This window comes from Hyperoodon ampullatus (genome assembly GCF_949752795.1).
Source record: "Hyperoodon ampullatus genome assembly, chromosome: 10".
NCBI lineage: Eukaryota > Metazoa > Chordata > Mammalia > Artiodactyla > Ziphiidae > Hyperoodon > Hyperoodon ampullatus.
The window spans coordinates 70,843,213-70,866,532 of record NC_136923.1 but is presented as its reverse complement, the minus strand read 5'-3'; the positions used below and the strand labels follow the sequence as shown (position 1 = coordinate 70,866,532).

Here is a 23,320-nt window from a genome sequence, read left to right as displayed (position 1 = left end):
TACAAACAGACTGTGGGAGGCTGGCTGATTGATAGGCCTGTCAATACCACCTCAAAGCAAGCTCAAAGTGAGGTCAATGGCTGAGTAAATTTAGCCCAAGCCTATTAAGGTAATGGGAGAAAGAGATTTATTTTGGTTCAGACAAGCTCTGAACAGTGACAGAAATCAGGAAGAAGTCAGGAGCAAAACTTGTATGTCAGCTTTTGGATATGGAAACAATTTCAATTCAACCATCTCAGATGAATATTATCTTCCTTAGTCTAAGAACCTACCAAGGTATCAATTTTCCACATGCATTCCAATTTGTCTGGGTTAGGAAGATCTTTCCTTCCTCTGTTTCTTCCCAGGTCTTTGGTTACCCACCGAGTATGGACCATGCTGGTTTCATATTCTTAGTTGCCCATGCTGACTAAGGGTCTACAATAAGCCAGGTACTGGTGGGCACTTCCTATCAGTTCACCTCATCTTGATATCTGCCTGTGAGATATTATCCCCATTTACAGATGATGAAGCAAAGGGACAAGTGCCTTACCCAAGGCAAAATAAAAATTAGGAGCTAGGGGGTTTTGTTTGTTTTACTTCTACAGCTCAATGGATTATCACAGTAATTACTCATGGAACCACCACTAAAGTCAAGAGGGATCTTTGTCAACATCCTATCTCCCTCAAAGCACCACCCTCCCCCTTCCCTACTTCTCTGAAGCCTCTTCTGGTTCCAAACTTCTGCTTTCTCCCTGACTCCATGCCCCTTCCCTTAGCCTTCTGGAGCAATAAAGAAAATGAGGGACTTTCCTATGATTGCACAGATGTCAGAGCTGGGACTTGAACCCATGTGTTTGAAGTCCGCTATAGCTTGGTTGATTTCCTCCTCTCAGCTTACGTAAGTCCTTTCCACCTTTCAAGGTTGATCAAATGCCATGCTCCTCCATGGAGCCTTTTAGAACACTCCTGTCCTCTCTGGTCTTTTCCTCTCCCTGGTGAGTTCCTGACTCTCTGTTCCACTGATAGGACACTTAGCAGATAGTGTCTGGCATTACTTAGCATTTCACATTCTTGTTTCATCTTCCCTATGAGTTTGTAAGCTTTTTTGGAGACTAGGGATCACAATTTACACCTGCTTTTTGGTTTTTTGGCAGGCAATGTGCTAAGTTTTTTTTTTTTTTAACATCTTTATTGGACTATAATTGCTTTACATTGTTGTGTTAGTTTCTGCTGTATAACAAAGTAAATCAGCCATACATATACATATATTCCCCATATCCCCTCCCCCTTGCATCTCCCTCCCACCCTCCCTATCCCACCCCTCTAGATGGTCACAAAGCACCGAGCTGATCTCCCTGTGCTAGGCAGCTGCTTCCCACTAGCTATCTATTTTACGTTTGGCAGTATATATAAGTCCGTGCCACTCTATCACTTCGTCCCAGCTTGCCCTTCCTCCTCCCTGTGTCCTCAAGTCCATTCTCTATGTCTGCATCTTTATTCCTGTCCTGCCCCTAGGTTCATCAGAACCATTTCTTTTTTTTTTTTAGATTCCATATATATGTGTTAGCATATTGTATTTGTTTTTCTCTTTCTGACTTACTTCACTCTGTATGACAGTCTCTAGGTCCATCCACCCCACTACAAATAACTCAATTTCGTTTCTTTTTATGGCTAAGTAATATTCCATTGTATATATGTGCCACATCTTCTTTATCCATTCATCTGTCCATGGACACTTAGGTTGCTTCTACGACCTGGCTATTGTAAATAGAGTTGCAATGAACATTGTGGTACATGTCTCTTTTTGAATTGTGGTTTTCTCTGGGTATATGCCCAGTAGTGGGATTGCTGGGCCGTATGGTAGTTTTATTTTTAGTTTTTTAAGGAACCTCCATACTGTTCTCCATAGTGGCTGTATCAATTTACATTCCCACCAACAGTGCAAGAGGTTTCCCTTTTCTCCACACCCTCTCCAGCATTTATTGTTTGTAGAGTTTTTGATGAGGGCCATTCTGACTGGTTTACACCTATTTGTATTCATAGAGCCTTGAAAGTGGTCTGCATGGAGGAGGAAGCAGAATAAGTGGATTCCTGGGCTCTGGAGTCAGACTCAGGTTCAAATCCTGGTCCTGCTAGTGGCTTGCCTTGTAACACTGAATTACTTAATCTCTGTCCAAATGCCTTCCTGAAGGGTTGTTGAGAAAATTAAAGTACATAATGATTTTCAGGGTGTAGCATAGTGCCTGGCACACATTAGTCATTCTGCAAAGGTAAACTATTATGGAACCCAACAAGTATTCATTGTTAATAATTACTCAACTGGTCCTCAAGGTTAAAAAAATTTTTTTAAAGAAAGAACTAAGATAGAAAATCTCTTTTCCATAGGATACAAGTCTAGAAAAGCAACACACAAGTTGGAAGGAGGCCAGATATGGGGTAGGAATAGCCTCACTTCCCCTACATCACGTTCACTTACTACAGAAGCAATAATGGCTCCCCAGTGTGCAGAGCATTGAAATGACTAACAGCTGAGCAGTGACAGCCAAGCAGAGTCAGGGGCCCTGGCCATGTTCCTGCTGCTAAGTCATGCTGAAGAGGCCAGCTTTACCTACGAGCCTCAGCAGCAGCTAATGCTGTTAGGATGAAAGATGGGTCCATTTGGGCCCTAAACTTTGGTGTTCAGGCACTCTAGAAGGTCAATGGCTAGAGAGAAAATACAAGGACTGAAGCAGGAGTTTCCAGCGAAGAGGCTGAGCCGCTGTCAAGAATCAGGAAATATACCACTCTGGGTGCATGTGCATACTTTAACCAAACAGTCCATTTCTTCAAAGGAGTTTAAAGGGCAAAAGCTTGCCTTCCTTCCAACTTTACTCCCATACATAACCGCACAGGAGCAAGCTCATCTGAAACACAGCACCTATTGCTTTCTTTATGCCCATTCTCGACTTGCAAAGAGATTCTTCTCCAAATACTTTCTGAAAATATTAAGGAGAGTTTTGGGATCGGATTTACATACAGATTATCTTTTCTGTAATTCTGTGGGCTTTGTCTGATCATCTGTCCTGCAAATCATAGGAGGCATTTCTCTGAGCATCAGTTCTAACACAACAGAACTCAAAACGGAACAATGTAAGGCACATCAGGTGGGTGGGAAACTGTTATAACCTGAGATTTTGGGAGCTAAATGGAGTTAAGGAGATGCAGAGGAGGGTAATGAGGAAGCTTCAGATAATGGGATCAGGCAGGACTGACTAAAAAAACAGCAGAGACTGCTGGGCTCTTTTGGGCCACAAGATCCCTGTAGTTGGGTGGGGGGTAGGGGGCACAACAAGGCAAAACTCAAACCAGCAGTAGTTGTCAGGCCAAAGCAAGCTGTGACCATCAAGCCAAGAGTGTGTGGGGCCAAGGGGGTCATGTGGGGATACGTTCCAGAGCAAATGCAAAAGACAGTGCTATAAAGGAATGAACTATCACCAGAAATATTTGTTGTCTACAGCAATGCCCAGGACTTACATAACCTCATCAGCTTTCCTCCACTGGCCTCGGTTTCCCCATATTTAAATCCGGGACGTTGTACTACTCCCCAGTCTGAGTTTGTGACCCTCCTCGGCTCCCTCAGACCTCCATGTATAATTGTCTGTTAGTGAGTCTGCCTCCCCAACTAAGCCTTAAATTCCTAAGGGCTGGGACTGTATTTTATTACTCTCCGCATCCTCAAAGCCTGGCACAGGGCCTGGCTTATAGCAGGTGATCAATCAACATTTACCGACTGAATGGTCTCTAAAGTCCCTGGAAGACAGAATCATAGAATGACTGGATTGGTTGTTCTGATTCTGTCCTCTACAGAGCTCAGCATAAAGTGTGGGCCAAACAGCCTCCCCAGGAGCTGACCTGATCAGGCTGTTTCAGTTGAAGTACCATGGCCTCTCCTCCCCTTCCTTTCTCTTTTCTTAACTTCTTTATTCCCATCTTCAAATATCATTCTCCTTGGACTGTACCACACTAAAGCCATTGTGCTTGCTTCAAACTTCAAGATGGGGAGGGGGGTGTCTCTTAAATGTGAAATACCAACCAGCCCTCTCATTTACTTCCCTTTCTGCAACAAACTCCATAGACCTTCCTAAGGTCTTACCTAGGTCTGAACTTAGAGTCTCTTGGAAGAAGATCCTGACAGAACAATTTGAATGGAAGAGGCTTACTGGGGAAGTGATTCCAGGGAGCACTGATAGTGGAGCAGGGAAGTGAGACAGGAAAGGGAAGAAAGGTAATATAGGGTGTTTTAATGAGCAGGTATTGCTGTGGGCAACTGAGGTTCACTCCTCCTGAAGACCCCTGGGAGATTCTGTGGAATGTACCTCAGAGCCATCCTGATGAGGAGTGAGGGAGCTGGGGTATGTATCCACCAACTCCCATCCAAAATTGGTTGAAGGCTGTTTGAGGGTTAGGGGGAATAATCCCCCACCGCTGCTAGTCTGCCTCATGTACTAGTTAAACATGCTCCTGCAGTCAGAGAAAGCACCCAGGGGCTTGTAGAAACAAGCCATCAGCATGTACAGCAATAGTGAGATCTGAGGGGATCTGGGCAGGGGCACCAACACCTTATGCGACACATTCTAGACTGATGCCCCAAAGTCTTCCATCTTCTCATCCCAGTATGCTCTACTTGGACTAAAACATAAAGTTCTCCAGTTGGAAGAGACTTGGTAATCATCTACGTTAACCAAATCCCTCTTCAGTCCAGAATCCCCTCTACAACATTCCTGACAAGTGGTTGTCAGCCTCTGCTTGAATACTGCTAGTGTCAGGGAACTCAATGCACTGAAATTATTCCAGCAACTTGCTATTTCTGGAATAACTGAGTTGCTGAAAAATCAGCCCCCCCCCCACCTTTTTTTAAAGATTCCACATCAGTCACCTTGTAATTTCCAAATGTTGGCCTTAGTTCTGCCTTTTGGAGCCACACAAAATGATTCTGCTCCTCCATTTACAATAGCCCTTTTAACAGCTTCTAAAACTAACTGGTATGTTTTCACTATGACTCTTCTTCTCCAGCCCAAATCATCCATTGCCTTTATTACTCTTACTAAAATATGGTCTTTAGACCAGTCATTCTCAACCAGGGGCAAATTTGCCTCCGAGGGGACATCTGGCACTGTCTGGGGACATTTCTGGCTGTTATAACTACCAGGGAGCACTACTGTCAAGTATGGCTTGGGGTCAGGGATGTTGCTAAGAATCCTACAAGATACAGGGCAGCCCCCAAGACAAAGAATTATCTGGCCCCAAATGTCTAAAATACCAAGGCCAAGAAACCCTTTCCTAGAAACATCATTATCCAGGCCACTCTCCTTTGGACATTCCTATGGCTTGTCATATAAAGCACAGTGCTCAGAACTTGACATGTGGTGCCTGCAGGGACAGGACCAAAGAAAGCATGAGTATGGGCATCCTCTCTCACTCTGACAATGGGACTGACTAGAGCAGCTGAAGCATCCACCATATACTCCCCTCCTCCCCAGTCTGGGGTCAGGGAAAAGCTCCAAGTCGTATTGAAACAAACTGCTCTCAAGCCAGCAATTAGGAAATTTAAAAAAAAGATATAAAAACATAAACGCAAATCTAGGAAGTAGCGTTCCCTCTGAGCATCTACACAACACTTTAATCATGACAAATTGAATCAAATTCGTTTTAGTCTTTTTTTTTACCCGAAAGATATAATTGTAGATGTCTCTGTAAAATTTTTGTTACCTGAAAACATGATAAATTGTCTTTTATATTTTCATCCATGCCACTCCTAAAAACATCAGACAGGACAGGCTGATGTTGATCCACTTCTTAACTCTTTTTGGGTAAGGCTGTATTGACCAGCTATGAAGTCACTTAACTGTAGCTTACATTTATTTATCTGATCTAAGAAAACACCAGGTCTAGATGGTTTTACTACTAAGTCTTATTAAACATTCAAGAACCAGTTAATTCCTATTTTATTCCAACTGTTCTAGAAAATGGGGGATGGAAGGGAGATGGAGACTTCAGCTTATTTCAGAAAGCTAGCATAATCCTAAAGCCAAAACCTTTCAAGAACAGTGCGTGAAAAAAAATTATAGGAAAATCTCATTAATGCACATAGATACAAAATTCCTTAAAGATTACCAAACTGAACTAGCTTTGAATTTTATATTTCATAAAGTGGCTCAGTTTTGTTTATTCCGGGAATGTAGGATGATTTAAAGAAAGTCTATTAATGTAACTTACTACATTAATGGATTAAAGAGGTGGGTAGGAGTCAGGAATGGACCAGAGGCACACAGAGGAACGTTCTTCTGTTTTCTTTTTTTTTAAAGTAGCTTTTTCTGTGTCATAAAACCCACAAAATTTCTGTGATATAAAAGAAACATTTATTTTTCATACATCTTGGGTAAGCCAGGGGCAACTATTTTGGGCTGGGCTCAACTGGTCAGTGAGTCAGCTGGGTGACCATATCCACAAAACTCTCATTATTCTTGGACCAGCTGGCTAGTTGTTGCAAGTTCATCTCATAGCAGGGCAGAGGATTAAGAGGGTGAACTCAACAGGACAAACACACTTCAAGCCCCCATACCTGTATAATACCTGCCATCACCCATTTGGCAAAAACAACTTGCATGGCTGAGTTCAAAGTCAAAGAATGGGGAAGTATACTCTCCATGGCATGGATACTAGGAGGGCATGTGGATATTTTATTACTTATAATTTACAAATATGATATACATGTATACACATTATATGTATGTTTATTATGTGTCCAATTTATATATATGAAATTTGGTATACAGAAAGTATTTCAGAATAAAACTTAAATTCACACATTAAGTACATTTTGGGACCCTTCTTACTTACTATCTCATAATCTTATCCAAAAAGGAAAAGTAGTTTGGCATGAGGTGTTCTTCATGATCATCTCTTTCATCTTTACTTTTTCCCATTCTTTCAGCCTCTTCCAAAAAGAATTTAAAGAGGTTTACAAAGCACTGAGACAAAATAAATTTATCATCAGAAGGTTACTGAAACAAGATGGAGCTAGAAATGCCATTAGCACTTGGCTGGATATTCTCTGTTTGCTCCTCTTATCCTCTTCCCACCTTTCTCTACCTGTTTAAGGGCTCCTTCATCTCGGGCTTCTCCTATAGCTACAGGTCTCACTGAGTTCTGATGACCACTCTCTCCTCTTCTGCTTGAGGCCCAGAGGCTGGTAACACTTCCTGTGAACTTCCTTGCTGGCTCCCTTAATTTCGCCACATCTTTGTAACACGAAGCTCTCCTTACTTAACGTTTTTGAAGGTGCCATATTTCCTGCCAGAGACCCTGATTGCAATAGCCCACAAATCGTATGCCTTAACTCTAAACGCCTACTAGAAGTAGATGATAAATACAGCTCTAAGGTCTCAGTGTCTTTATCAAGTGGGAAAGACAATCGATAAAAGAGTCACCAGTCCCTCCAGAGAAGCAGATCTACTCTGGACGCCATGATGGGCAAGAAATTTTTTGTGGCTTCTCAATGACAGGTCATTGTGGTATAACACCCCCATTTCTTTTCTGTCTCACAGACCATCTCTAATTATGCAGGGCCCAGTCCTCATATATCCTCTTTTTATCCACACTCACTCCTTAGTTGATCTTATGGCTTTAAATATCACACACAGGCTGATGACTCCCAATATGTAGCTCCAGTTCTCACTTTTCCCTGAACTCCAGTTTTCACTATCCAATTGCCTACGCTGTTTGTCCAATAGGCATCTCAACCTCTTGGCATGTCCAAAACAAAACTCGCCAAGTTTATCGAATAATCCTCTCTTCCTAGTCTTCCTCCATCTCAGTAGAGGGCCTTGGCATCCTTCACTTGGTTGCTCAGGTGTGTGGACTGGTGGGGAGGGAGGCTGGCGGAAATTCATCATCCTTGATCCCTTTTTCTCACATTCCACATCCAATCCAGCTTCACATTATGTTGGCTCAGATATTCAAAAATATATTCAGAATCTGACCAATTTTCACCACCTGCATCACTTCCCACTCTAGCTCCAACTTCCCAGACTCTCTTATACCACTGTACTTGCTCCTAACTTGTTTCCCTCCTTCTATACTTGCCCTCTTCCAGGGTCCCACCTCCAGCAGCCAGTGTGATCCTTTAAAAATACATCAGATCATGTCATCTACTCAAAATCCTCCAGTCGCTTACCATCACACTCAGAATGTAGTATAAAGTCTCCACCACGGCCTGTAAGGCCGAACTGACCCTTAATGTTCTGTGAGCAGGTCAAGCATAGTAGTTGAGGTCTCGGGACCTTTGCACTTGCTGTTTCCTTTGATTGAAACACTCTTCTCCAGATATCTACACGCCTCCACCACTCATTTCATTTAGGTCTTTGCTCAAATGACAACTCCTCAGAGAAGCCTTCCCTGGTCATTGGCTCAAAACAACCCCAACATCCTTATTCCTTACTTTACTTTTCTTCACAGCACTAATCAGTACCTGACATTACATTAAATATAAATATGTAATTATGCACTAGTCTTCCCATTTAGAATGCTAAGCACTACGAAAACAAGGGTTTGTTTACTTCACCCCAGCATCCCTGGTATGATACTTGACACGTAGAGGGCTCTCAATAAATATTTGCTAAGTGAATGAAAGGCTCCATTCTAGGTCATCTGATTTCTTGACTCACACTCAGCAAGATCGAAGAAATATTTGAGCCTCAATTAAGTGAGTGGCACTTGGCTAGATGCTTAGAGCTTTAAAAATCTAACAGTTCCTGACCCGAACTGTGACCTTTTGGGTGAGTAGTGATTGGGAGAGAACACAAGGGAGTCCTCAGGGTACTAGAAACGTTCTGTATCTGGGTAATAGTTATATAGGTATACACCTAATACAGATCTACTAAGCCAAACACTTCACATTTGTGTATTTTAAGTTGCACCCCAATAAAAGATTTGTTTTAAGTTTCTGGCCTATCTAGACACATCAACAGGTAGTTTCCAGCGCGGCAGACCAGTGAGAGGTCTGCATAGACTGCCTGCCGTATGATCAGTGAAAAAGCCACCCTCCAAAGTGCTAAGACTGGCAAACCGCCTAAAGGAAAAACGGGCCTTCTTCAATGCCCTGCTCAACTGCTAGAGGATACTCCACCTGTTAGGGAGCAGATCCCTGAAGTGAGATGGAGCACGTTAGAGCTTAGCCCGGGGCAAGACAGAGGAACAGTATGGCAGCCTTTATGCTTTAGATTCTTTTTTTTTTTTTTTTGCGGTACACAGGCCTCTCACTGTTGTGGCCTCTCCCGTTGCGGAGCGCAGGCTCCGGACGCGCAGGCTCAGCGGCCATGGCTCAAGGGCCTAGCCGCTCTGCGGCATGTGGGATCTTTCTGGACTGGGGCACGAACCCGTGTCCCCTGCATCGGCAGGCGGACTCTCTACCACTGCGCCACCAGGGAAGCCCTATGCTTTAGATTCTTAACCACATAGTTTGAGAACGTGAACACCGCGTCCACGCGTTTGAAGGGAACAACTAGTTGTACACTCGGCTCACTGAACGTCACAAACGGCGAACGCCCGGCGTGGGCCCGCAGGCCCACAACGCGCACGCGCAGCATACAGCCGCCGCTACGCAGGCGCACCGCAGCCTTGAGCCGGGTAGGCGGGGACAGGTGCCCCTGCGAGCGGGCGCGCGCGCGTTCTCGGGAGCGCGGGAAACGGGGTTCGCGCTATGGAGAAGCGATTAGCTGAGTTCCGGGAGGCTCGCAAGCGAGCCGGGCTGGCGGCCGAACCCAGCACTTCGAGGCAGCGTGCACAAACCTCGGGAGAGAAGGCGGAAGCAGCTGCGACTCCAAAAGCAGCTCCAGGCTGGCTAAAACGGTTCCTGTTGTGGAAACTGAGGCCCGCGAGTGCCCACCCCCAGCCCAGCCTCGCTCAGGTGAGAGGAACGAGGCCTCACCCCCGGGTACCTGGCTTCTGAGCCGCCGACTTGCTCTCTCGGGCAGCTCCGCCGAGGCCCCGCCCCGCCACCACGTGGTGGCAACCCCCCAGCCCCCCACCTCGCCGCGTCAAGGAGCGGCCCGGCCAGCCAGCCGGGCTCCCTCCACAGCTTTCCAGCCGGGCCTTCGGTGGCGGGGCGGGCCTGCTGGCGCCTCCCGCCAGCTCGGGGGCGGGCTCTCGCGTCTCCAGCCTCTCGCATGGGCCCTGATGAGTGGCTTCCACATTTTCCTTCCAGCCCGCGACCCACGCAGCTCCGACTCCAGGCTTGAAGCGAGGGTCTAGGATCCTGTTAGAAAGGACCTCTGACCTTGTGTTATTCACAGCGAGTTGAGTTATCGTTGTGCCCCCGGTGGCTTTGGGAAACCTCTCCACAGCGGTGTTGAGTCACAGCCCTCTGCTAAATGGAGGGTAAAAGGTCTAATTGGATTCTGATAAAAAGTGGCAGTAATTAAAGTTTCATTTGATTTCGCATCTGGGCCACATGCAGCCAGTCACCCAAATAGCCTGCGCTTTAGAAATGGCATTTGAATACAAAATTCGCAAAAGTGTGGTAACTGTAACTGCCCGTGGTGGCATGTACCTTTGTCTCACTATTGAACTAGCAGGCCCTATTCAAGTTTAACAATGAATGTTCAAGGCGAAGACAATATATAGATTAGTATGATATCCTTTTCACCCTGTGAGTCTTTGGTAATTTCCTATTCACGTCTCAGTATCTTCGTTTTCACTCATGAGTAAGGTGGCAAGGTGATGACTTGAGTGTGAGATTGGAGCATCTTTGTGGGAATACAGGACAAAACATCAAGGGGATATCTGTGCTGTGAGTCAATCTGTGACCTGGCCTCTGTCCCTCCCAAGTGCAGTAACAGCCAAAAATTCCTTTTGAAAATTAAATGTACCTTACTCCTCTTAAAATTACTTCAGTTCATCTATCATTGGACCACATCTGGTTTTAAGGAATTTTTTTTTTTTTTTTTTTTTTTTTTGTAGTCAAGGAGAGTTTACTGTTACTCAGTTTGGATTAGATATTATTCTCCATGACACGCAGGGTTCCAACTGACTTGCAGAAAGAGAGTGCAGCAGGTTTCAAACAATCCATTTCCTTGCATGCAGTTTGTCTCAGGCTGACTTTATTGTTGATTAGAACTCACTGAGCACAATTGCTTAGGTTTTTTAAATTTATTTTTAAATAAATTTATTTATTTTATTTTTGGCTGTGTTGGGTCTTCGTTGCTGCACATGGGCTTTCCCCTGTTGGGGCGAACAGGGGCTACTCTTCTTGGCTTCTCCTTGGCGGTGGCTTCTCCCGTTGTGGAGCACGGGCTCTAGGCACGTGGGCTCAGTAGTTGTGGCTTGCAGGCTCTCAAGCACAGGCTCAGCAGCTGTGACGCACGGGCTTAGTTGCTCCGTGGTATGTGAGATATTCCCGAACCAGGGCTCGAACCCGTGTCCCCCGCATTGGCAGGCAGATTCTTAACCACTGCGCCACCAGGGAAGTCCCTGGTTAGGATTTTAGAATCCATTTCCTCTACCTCTTTTCCTCTCCCAGTTACAAAATAGTATCTAGTCCACACAATGAGTTTTTGACTGTGTGTCTCATTTCCAAAGGAATATGAGATCATTGAGTTGGATCCAGAGAAGCTGAACTTGGAGAAAGTTTTCATTATTAAAAACCCAAAAGCTGATGGCCTGACAAAGGGATGAGAGGAAATGCTGGACCTCCAGTGCTTCTTATTAATTACTCTGTTTTTCATGAGGAACTTGGAAGCTCATTTTCATTGACTCGGCTACCATTCCTGGGTTTGTTCTGGTGTGAAATTCTCATTAAACTGCTTTTTTTCTCCCCTGATTTATCATCTATCTCTACCTAATAATTTAGGTGGCACACAGTGGCTTGTCAGAGATTTCTTTAACCTTCTGTTTCTAATTGCTTCTTTTTGCTGGCCATTGACAAGAAAGCATCCACCTCCTCCTTCCCTCACTCTCGAATTTAGCTTGGGGAAAAGCAGTCCACTAAAATAAAATATTTCTTTCTGTGACAAGTCTCTACCACATTAGGACAGAAATGCCTGTAACTTTTAAAAAATCCTGCCTACCCGCCCCCCCACCGTCTTCCTCCCAGGCCCCCAGTGCACCATCTAGCCCCAAGGTCCATTGCCCACAGTCATCCTACAATTCCTCCCCTCCAAGCCTTGGCTCAGGTTGGCCCACCGCTCAAATGCTCTCCTTCTTTGGCATCACCTGGCCAAGCACAGCCTTCACCCCCTCAAATCCAGGAGTTATCTTTTAACTTTTCCCTTTCCCCCATCAGCATTCGTTGATTCAGTATAATCCTATCATGTGCCCACTATGTTCCAGCTGCTTTCCTGTATCCCAGGAGACAGTGTGATAAAGACAAAGCCCTGCTCTCACAGAACTTGCCTTTGAGTTGAAAGAACAGAATGATGAATGCTACAAAAAGGTGGGGGGGACCCAGGGTGCTGTGATAGTGAATCGGGGATGAGGGATGCAGAGTGCCACTTTAAATTGGGTGGGCAGGGAGGACTCACTGAGGAGGTGACCTCACCATTTTCATAAGAAGGAGGCACTTTTGCAGAAACCTGGGACAGGCGAAGGGTCCATGTGGTGACATTTTTACTGAGGTCTGTAGAAGAGGGAGCCAGCCAGGTGGTGTGAGGGGAAGGGGCTTTCCTCTCAGAGGGGACCACAAGTGCAAAGGCCCGGAGGTGGGAAGCAGCTTGGTATTCAAGGAACGGAATTCCCTTCCCTAAACTGCACCATATGTGCTGTGGTGACTGTGGTGACCACAAACGCTTCCACACACAGCTTTTACAGCAGAAGGCACACTGGTTCTAAAACAGATGCCAAACGAGGCAGAGGAATTTCCTATCTCCCCTCTTTGTTTGTTCCCTTTGCCAGTTCATGTAACCCCCTACCACACCTCATCTCCTAGCTCTCTAACCCTTCCCCTTACCACCCCCCATAAAGGCCCTAATTAAGTAAAAAGGGCTTTGGAGGGAGATCATCCTAGGATGCTAGACCAAACTCATCTCTGCCTGTCACCAGCCGTGTGACCTGCTTGCTGGATTACAGATCAGGCATCTTGAAGGCACTCAGTAAATGGTGACCATAGCATTATTCTTGTTATACTCCTTCAATAATAAAATAAATTCAGTCTACTGTGAGTTTCAAGTCATACACAATTAAGATGTATTCTGTATCCATCATTTCTCTCCGTTTTCCATGTCATCACCCGAATCTCTGCCTGATTCTGTCTTGCTGGGCCTCCTGCATGAGCTACTAACAATTTCCTTTCTTCTACTCTTGTAGCCCATTTTCTGCCTGGCAGCCAGAATAGTCTTAAATATTAATCAGATTGTATTAGTTCCCTGCTAAGACCTTCAGTGATTTCCCTATTGTGCACACTGGTTAAATCTGAAAGGGACATTTATTTGTTTAATAAATGTGTGTGTTTGTGTGTGTGGGGGGGTTGTTGATTATATGTTAAGAACCTTTCCAATCTAATTGAAAAGGTAATAATTACAATATTGATACTAAAAATCAAGGGTTTAACAATATAGAATTTCTGAAGCAACATAAATCAGATGACCTGTATTTTTAATTGAGACCAAATAATATTTGTGGTCCCTTTTAAATTGCCACGTGAAGAATAAGAGATATAATTGAATAAATGAACTAAAAGTCTGCTATGTATTGAGAACTTATGTGTGGGGTACTGTGTTTGGCTCTGGAGACATAAAAGATAATAAATGGTAGCTTGGGGCCTCGTGCAACAATCTAGGGACACATGTGACCTATATTAAAAGACACTTGAATGACAAATAGTTTGGTGCTCAGTGAGAAACGGCCAGTCAGAGCTCTAGGTGGCAGAAGGGATATTCTCCTTGATGGCCCAGGAGGTCGGGGCATATACAGTTCACCAGTCATGCTTGCCTGGAGGAAGCAAGTTGCTGAGGAATGGAGAGGAAGCAGAGGCTATTCCTGGCCACAAAGGGGCAATGTCTTTGGGTCATAAGACCAGTTGAACTGGAGTAGAGAGTTCACTTATAGAGCAATAAATTGTGGATCATGTTGTTCAGAAAATTTTTAGACCACTGTTTTACAAACTGCAAGTCATGACTCATTAGTGGGTGGTGAAATCAATTTAGAGGATCTAGTCCTCTGTTAAAACTAAACTTAAAAAAATAGAATAGAAAATCAAAGCTTCATATGTAAGGAAGGTATTTGTTGATTTGTGACCTTTTTTTCCCCCTGATATATATGGTGTGGGGTTGCAGTACAAAATGTATTTCTTATTGTGGGTCATACCCAAAAAAGTTTGGAAAATACTGGACTGGAGATCAAGCACCCTAAAGCTCCTTAAATACCTGTGTCTCCCATGAGCACACAGCGCAGGGGCCTGTGTACTGGCATTTCTGTCTTTTGAGTGAATGCAAGGCCTTGGATTCCAGCCCAAGGAGTTTAAATTTTAACCCGAAGGCAATAAAAATTTGTCAGAGGTTTGTGAGCAGGGGGTTGATGGGTGTTTTAGCAGATCCATTTAGCAGCTGTACATAGGACGGTTTGGGGAGGGAAGAGTTAGGAGGTAGGGAGTCCAGTTAGGAGATCCTGGGGGTGTGTAGGATGGTCACAGGGGATGGAAAGGTTGTGGCTATAACAGTGACTTTCTTTTTAATGTGTGGAAGGGATATTTGTTTCCTGTTTCTGGTGTAGTCTTCATTTTAGAATCATGTCACTCAACAAAATTTTAGCTCCTCTAGACAAATCAGCAAACATATATTGATTCTGTGTGGGAAGCATGTGGTCACTGCCTTATCAATTACAGGGGAGTCTCTGTACCAGGCACAAATTAGCTCCTGTTAGCAACAGATTAATCTGAGGAAATGTCTGCCTCAGATGGGAATCCCTCTGAACGCTGTAAGGATTTAATCGGGTCTCATCTCACTGATCAGTTTTGATTCTGTTGGAGCAGAATGCATAGGAGCTCTTTGGAGATGGTTGTCTTAGAGAGCAGGGCAAGAAAATAGACACAGATGAGCCGGAAGCCTTTCCCGAGCAAGGACAGCTGTCTCTCCAGATCGGTTTTGATCCTCCCGGCCCCACTGCCCATTATTCTCACTTTGGTTTGTTTGTGTGTGTCCTAGGGAGCGGCTCGGCCTGGGGGCCGTGCGTCACAGCCACCGGGGAATCCAGCCGAGCCTCCGCCAGCCCCGCCCCCGCAGGACCAGTCTCTCCTGACCAACATCACCTTCTTGAAGGTGCTCCTCTGGTTGGTCCTGCTGGGACTGTTTGTGCAACTGGAATTTGGCCTGGTCTATTTTGTCCTGTCTCTCTTCTACTGGATGTATGTGGGGACACGAGGCCCCGAGGAGAAGACGGAGGGGGAGAAGAGCGCGTACTCCGTGTTCAACCCAGGCTGTGAGGCCATCCAGGGTACCCTGACTGCAGAGCAGCTGGAGCGCGAGCTGCACTTGCGACCCCTGCAGGGGAGATAGGACCAGCCCTGCTGTCGGCTGGCCTCCCAAGGTCCTTTCACCCCTGGGACACCGACTTGTGGGTTTGACTAAGGACAGCTTGTGGGTCAGTTCTGTGACCCCGCAATTCCACACTCTTTCCCCGATCTTCTGCTCCAGTTTTATATCAGAACTTCTTTTTGGTTTTGGTGAAACTCCCAGGAAGACACTCACTGTGGGTCTGATGCAATTTATAAAAATTACACGCTTAAGAAAGGAGACCTGTTTGTCTCTTTATTTGAGAGAGGTGATTTTTAGAGCATTAAGAGGGCATTGGGGAGATAACTGTTTAAAATACCCAGCTGTTTGAAGTAATCGTTTGGTACATCAAGACTGTATAAAGTAAATATTCTCTTTAAATCTTTTTTTAATTAATTTATTTTTCATTGAAGTATAGTTGATTTATAATGTTGTGTTAGTTTCAGGTGTTCAGCAAAATGTTTCAGATATATATTCTTCTTCAGATTCGTTTCCCATATAGGTTATTATAAAATATTGTGTATAGTTCCCTGTACTACACAGTAGGTCCTTGTTGTTTATTTTATATATAGTAGTATGTAGTATGTATAGTAGTATGTATCTGCTAATTCCAAATTCCTAATTTATCCCTCCCCCCGACCTTTCCCCATAAATTTGTTTTCTACATCTGTGAGTCTGTTTCTGTTTTGCAAATAAGTTCATTTATCATTTTTTAGATTCCACATATAAGTGATAGCATATGGTATTTGTCTTTCTCTTTCTGACTTACTTCACTTAGTATGATAATCTCTAGGTCCATCCATCCATGTTGCTGCAAATGGCATTATTTCATTCTTTTTTTGTGGCTGAGTAGTATTCCATTGTGTGTATATATATCACATCTTCTTTATCCATTCCTCTGTTGAGGGACAATTAGGTTGCTTCCATGTCTTGGCTATTGTAAATAGTGCTGCAGTGAAGAAGGGTGTGGTGTGTGTGTATCTTTTTGTTATGGTGGGTTTTTTTTTTTCGTTTTTTTTGAATTGTATTTTATTTTTTTATACAGCAGGTTCTTATTAGTTATCCATTTTATACATATTAGTGTATATATGTCAATCCCAATCTCCCAATTCATCACAGCACCACCACCGCTCCCTGCCGCTTTCCCCCCTTGGTGTCCATACGTTTGTTCTCTACATCTTTGTCTAAGTTTCTGCCCTGCAAACCAGTTCATCTGTACCATTTTTCTAGGTTCCACATATATGCGTTAATATACGATATTTGTTTTTCTCTTTCTGACTTACTTCACTCTGTATGACAGTCTCTAGATTCATCCACGTCTCTACAAATGACCCAATTTCGTTCCCTTTTATGGCTGAGTAATATTCCATTGTATATATGTACCACATCTTCTTTATCCATTTGTCTGTGGATGGGTATTTAGGTTGCTTCCATGACCTGGCTATTGTAAGTAGCACAGCAGTGAACACTGGGGTGCATATGTCTTTTTGAATTATGGTTTTCTCTGGGTATATGCCCAGTAGTGGGATGGCTGGGTCATATGGTAATTGTATTTTTAGTTTTTTAAGGAACCTCCATACTGTTCTCCATAGTGACTGTATCAATTTACATTCCCACCAACAGTGCAAGAGGGTTCCCTTCTCTCCACACTCTCTCCAGCATTTGTTGTTTGTAGATTTTCTGGTGATGCCCATTCTAACTGGTGTGAGGTGATACCTCATTGTAGCTTTGACTTGAATTTCTCTAATAATTAGTGATGTTGAGCAGCTTTTCATGTGCTTCTTGGCCATCTGTATGTCTTCTTTGGAGAAATGCCTATTTAGGTCTTCTGTCCGTTTTTTGATTGAGTTGTTGGTTTTTTTGATATTGAGCTGCATGAGCTGTTTATATATTTTGGAGATTAATCCTTTGTCCATTGATTTGTTTGCAAATATTTTCTCCCATTCTGAGGGTTGTCTTTTCGTCTTGTTTGTAGTTTCCTTTGCTTTGCAGAAGCTTTTAAGTTTCATTAGGTCCCATTTGTTTATTTTTGTTTTTACTTCCATTACTGTAGGAGGTGGATCAAAAAAGATCTTGCTGTGATTTATGTCAAAGAGGGTTCTTCCTATGTTTTCCTCTAAGAGTTTTATAGTGTCCGGTCTTACATTTAGGACTCTAATTGCATGTGTCTTTTTGAATTATTGTTTTCTCCAGGTATATGCCCAGGATTGGGATTGCAGGATCATATGGCAACTCTATTTTTAGTTTTTGAGGAACCTCTGTACTGTTTTCCATAGTGGCTGCACCAATTTACATTTCCAACAACAGTGTAGGACGGTTCCCTTTCCTCCACACCCTCTCCAGCATTTATTATTTGTAGACTTTTTGAAGATGGCTGTTCTGACCAGTGTGAGGTGATACCTCATTGTAGTTTTTTTTGTTTTTTGGGTTTTTTAAATTTATTTTTGGCTGTGTTGGGTCTTCGTTTCTGTTTGAGGGCTTTCTCTAGTTGCGGCAAGCAGGGGCCACTTTTCATTGTGGTGTGCGGGCCTCTCACTGTCGTGGCCTCTTTTGTTGCAGAGCACAAGCTCCAGACGCGCAGGCTCAGTAGTTGTGGCTCACGGGCCTAGGTGCTCCGTGGCATGTGGGATCTTCTCAGACCAGGGCTCGAACCCGTGTCCCCTGCATTAGCAGGCAGATTCTCAACCACTGCGCCACCAGGGAAGCCCCGTCATTTAGTTTTGATTTGCCTTTCTCTAATAATTAGCGATGTGGAACATCTCTTCATGTGCCTTTTGGCTATCTGTATGTCTTCTTTGGAGAAATGTCTTTTTAGATCTTCTGCCCAGTTTTTGATTGGGTTGTTTGTTTTTTTGAAATTGAGCTGCATGAGCTGTTTGTATATTTTGCAGATTAATCCACTGTCAGTTGCATCGTTTGCAAATATTTTCTCCCATTTTGGAGGTTGTCTTTTTGTTTTGTTTATGGTTTCCTTTGCTCTGCAAAAGATTTTAAGTTTAATTAGATCTTGTTTATTTTTGTTTTTATTTCCATTATTGTAGCAGACGGACCTAAAAAGATATTGCTGTGATTTATGTCAGAGAGTGTCCTGCATATGTTTTACTTTAGGAGATTTATAGCATCTGGTTTTACGTTTAGGTGTTTAATCCATTTTGAGTTTATTTTTGTGTATGGTGTTAGAGAATGTTTTAATTTCATTCTTTTACAGGTAGCTGTCCACTTTTCCCAGCACCACTTATTGAAGAGACTGTCTTCTCTGTTGTACATTCTTGCTTCCTTTGTCATAGATTAATTGACCATAGGTGTATGGATTTATTTCTGGGCTTTCTATCCTATTGCATTGAGCTATATTTCTATTTTTGTGCCAATACCATGCTCTTTTGATTACTGTAGCTGTGTAGTATAGTCTGAAGTCAGGGAGACTTATTTCTCCAGCTTTCTTTTTCTTTCTCAAGATTGCTTTCGTATTTTGGGGTCTTTTGTGTTTCCATACAAATTTTATTTTGTCTTGTTCTAGTTCTGTGAAAAATGCCATCGGTAATTTGATAAGGATTGCATTGAATCTGTAGATTGCCATGGATAGTATAGTCATTTTGACAGTATTGATTCTTCCAATCCAAGAACATGGTATATCTTTCCACTTGTTTGTGTCATCTTTGATTTCTTTCTTCAGTGTCTTACAGTTTTTGGAGTACAGGTCTTTTGTCTCCTTAGGTAGGTTTATTCCTAGGTATTTTATTCTTTTTGATGCAATGGTAAATGGGATTGTTTCCTTAATTTCTCTTTCTGATCTTTTGTTGTTAGGGATAGAAATGCAACAGATTTCTGTGTATTAATTTCGTATCCTACAACTTTACTGAATTCATTGATGAGCTCTAGTAGTTTTCTGGTAGTGTCTTTCGGATTTTCTGTGTATAGTATCACGTCATTTGCAAACAGTGACAGTTTTACTTCTTTTCCACTTTGGATTCCTTTTATTTCTTTTTCTTCTTTGATTGCTGTGTCTAGAACTTCCAATACTATGTTGAACAAAAGTGGTGAGAGTGGGCATCCTTGTCTTGTTCCTGATCTTAGAGGAAATGCTTTCAGCTTTTCACCCTTGAGTATGATGTTAGCTGTGGGTTTGTCATATATGACCTTTATTCTGTTGAGGTAGTTTCCCTCTATGCCCACTTTCTGGAGAGTTTTTTTGTTTGTTTTTTTAAATCATAAATGGATGTTAAATTTTACCAAAAGCTTTTTGTGCATCTATTGAGTTGATCATATGGTTTTTATTCTTCAACTTGTTAATGTGGTGTATCACACTGATTTGCGGATATTGAAAAATCCTTGCATCCCTGGGATAAATCCTACTTGATCATGGTGTATGATCCTTCTAATGTATTGTTGGACTCAGTTTGCTATTATTTTGTTGAGGATTTTTGCAACTGTGTTCATCAGTGATACTAGCCTCTAATTTTCTTTTTTTGTGGTATCTTTGTCTGGTTTTGGTATCAGGGTGATGGTGGCCTCATAGAATGAGTTTGGGAGTGTTCCTTTCTCTGCAATTTTTTGGAATAGTTCCAGAAGGATAGGTGTTAACTCTTCTCGAAATGTTTGGTAGAATTCTCCTGTGAAGCCATCTGGTCCTGGACTTTTGTTTGTTGAGAGTTTTTAATCACAGATTCAATTTCAGTACTTGTAATTGGTCTGTTCATATTTTCTGTTACTTCCTGGTTCAGTCTTGAGAGATTGTACCTTTCTAAGAATTTGTCCATTTCTTCTAGGTTGTCCATTTTATTGGAATATAGTTGCCCATAGTGGTCTCTTATGGTCCTTTGTATTTCTATGGTGTTGGTTGTAACTTCTCCTTTTTCATTTCTAATTTTATTAATTTGGACCCTCTCCTGTTTTTTCTTGGTGAGTCTTGCTAAAGATTTATCAATTTTGTTTATCTTTTCAAAGAACCAGCTTTTAGCTTTATTGATTTTTTCTATTGTTTTTTTAGTCTCTACTTCATTTATTTCTGCTCTGATCTTTATGATTTATTCCCTTCTACTAACTTTGGGTTTTATTTGTTCTTCTTTCCATCGTTGCTTCAGATGTAAGGTTAGGTTGTTTATTTGAGACTTTGCTTGTTTCCTCAGGTAAGCTTGTATTGCTATAAACTTCCCTCTTAGAACTGCTTTTGCCGCGTCCCATAGGTTTTAGATTGTTGTGTTTTCATTTTCGTTTGTCTCTAGGTATTTTTTGATTTCCTCTTTAATTTCTTCAGTGACCCATTGGTTATTTAGTAACATATTTTTTAGCCTCCACATGTTCGTGTTTATTGCAGTTTTTTTCTTGTAGTTGATTTCTAATCTCATACCATTGTGGTCCGAAAAGATGATTTCAGTTTTCTTAACTTTACCAAGGCTCGCTTTGTGGCCCAGCATGTGATCTATCCTGGAGAATGTTCCATGTGCACTTGAAAAGAATGTGTATTCTGCTGCTTTTGGATGGAATGCTCTATACATATCAATTAAGTCCATCTGCTCTAATGTGTCATTTAAGGCCTGGGTTTCCTTATTGATTTTATATCTCGATGATCTGTCCATTGATGTAAGTGGGGTGTTAAAGTCTCCCAGAATTTCTTATATATGTTAACATTTGCCTTATAGATTGCCATATATAATTTACACCTTATGTATTGAGGTACCTTATGTAATATATGCTTTATATGTTGAGGTGCTCCTATGTTGGGTGCATGTATATTTACAATTGTTTTATCTTCTTCTTGGATTGATCCCTTTATCATTATGGAGAGTCCTTCTTTGTCTCTTGTAACAGTCTTTATTTTGAAGGCTCTGATACGAGTATTGCTACTCTTTTGGTTTCCATTTGCGTGGAATACCTTTTTCCATCCCCTCACTTTCAGTCTGTATGTGTTTCTGGATCTGAAAGGGGGCTCTTATAAACAGCATATATACGGGTCTTGTTTTTGTATCCATTCAGCCAGTCTATGTCTTTTGGTAGGAGCATTTAATCTGTTTACATTTAAGGTAATTATTGATATATATGTTCTTATTGCCATTTTGTTAATTGTTTTGGATTTGTTTTTGTAGGTCTTTTTTCTCCCTTTCCTCTTTTATTCTCTTGTGATTTTATAATTATTTTCATTGTTCTGTTCGGATTCCTTTTTCTTTTTTGTGTGTATATTACAGATTTTTTGCAGTTACCATGAGGTTTTGATATAGAAGTCTATATAAATACATGATGTTTTAAGTTGCTGATCTCTTAATTTCAAATGCATTTCAAATATCCTGCATATGTACTCTGTTCCTCTCATGATTGCTGGCTTTGATATCATGTTTGTGTGTGGATAATTTCCTGCCTTTACTGTATGTTTGCCTTTACCAGTGAGCTTTCCCATTTTGTAATTTTCTTATTTCCAGTTGTGGCCTTTTCTACCTAGAGAAGTTCCTTTAGCATTTGTTTTAAAGCTGGTTTGGTGGTGTTGAATTCTTTTAGCTTTTGCTTATCTGTAAAGCTTTTGATTTCTCCATCAATCCAAATGAGAGCCTTGCTGGGTAGAGTATTCTTGGTTGCAGGTTTTTTCCTTTTATCACTTCAAATATATCGTGCCACTTCTTTCTGACCTGCAGAGATTCTGCTGAAAAATCATCTGATAACCTCATGGGGATTCCTTTGTATGTTATTTGTTGCCTTTCCCTTATTGCTTTTATTATTTTCTCTTTGTGTTTAATTTTTGTCAGTTTGATTACTATGTGTCTCAGCATGTTCCTCCTTGGGTTAATCCTGCCTGGGACTCTCTGCACTTCCTGGACTTGGTTGACTGTTTCCTTTCCCATGTTAGGGAAGTTTTCAGCTATTATCTCGTCAAATATTTTCTCAGGCCCTTTATCTCTATCTTCTTCTTTTTCTGGGATCCCTATAATGTGAATGTTGGTATGTTTAATGTTGTCCCAGAGGTCCCTTAAACTGTCCGCATTTCTTTTCATTCTTTTTTCTTTCTTTTGTTCTGCGGCAGTGATTTCCCCCATTTTGTCTTCCAGCTCACTTATCTGTTCTTCTGCCTCATTTATTCTGCTGTTGACTCCTTCTAGTGTATTTTTCATTTCAGTTATTGTATTCTTCAACTCTCTTTGGTTGTTCTTTATATTTTCTAATTCTTTGTTAAAATTTTCTTTTAACTTCTCACACCGTGCATCCATTCCTTTTCCAGGGTCTTGGATCATCTTTATGATAATTACTGTGAAGTACTTCTCTGGTAGGTTGCCTGTCTCCACTTCACTTAGTTCTTCTGGGGTTTTGTCTTCTTCCCTCATCTGGAACATATTCCTCTGCCATCTTATTTTGTCTGAATTTCTGTGTTTGTGGACTCAGTTCAACAGGCTGCCAGATTGTAGTATTCTCTCTTCTGGTGTCTGCCCCCTGGTGGGTGAGGCTGCTCTAGAGGCTTGTGTAGGCTTCCTGGTGGAAGGGGCTGGTGCCTGGCCAATGGTGGGTAGAGCTGGGTCTTGGCCCTCTGGTGGGCAGGGGTGTGTCTAGAGGTTGCTGTGGGTTCAGGAAGTCTTTAGGCAGCCTGTCTGCTGATGGGTGGAGCTGTGTTCCTGCCCTGTTGGTTGTTTGGCCTGAGGTATCTCAGCACTGGAGCCTACAGGCTGTTGGGTGGGGTCAGGTCTTGGTGCCAAAATGGCGGCTTCCAGGAGAGCTCACACTGATGAATAGTCCCTGGTACCTCTACCACCAGTGAGTGTCCTTGTTCTCACAGTGAGCCACAGCCACACCCTCCTACCCCACTTCTTCAGGAGACCTCCAAGACCAGCAGGTAGGTC

The 23,320-nt window shown here is 42.5% G+C and overlaps 1 protein-coding gene across 2 annotated transcripts; it reads left to right on the top strand.

The window, feature by feature from the left end:
* Window positions 1–9,721: 9,721 nt before the first annotated feature.
* Window positions 9,722–15,506, top strand: SAYSD1 (SAYSVFN motif domain containing 1; the record flags this gene model as incomplete). Of its 2 annotated transcripts, none has more annotated exons than XM_079713781.1 (2): window positions 9,722–9,928; window positions 15,189–15,506. In XM_079713781.1, the coding sequence occupies 2 exons, from the start codon at window positions 9,722–9,724 to the stop codon at window positions 15,504–15,506; spliced, it is 525 nt and encodes a 174-aa protein (XP_079569907.1). The 2 variants fall into 2 exon arrangements, with proteins under 2 accessions (XP_079569907.1, XP_079569906.1); XM_079713780.1 differs by having other exon boundaries at window positions 15,156–15,506.
* Window positions 15,507–23,320: the final 7,814 nt, after the last annotated feature.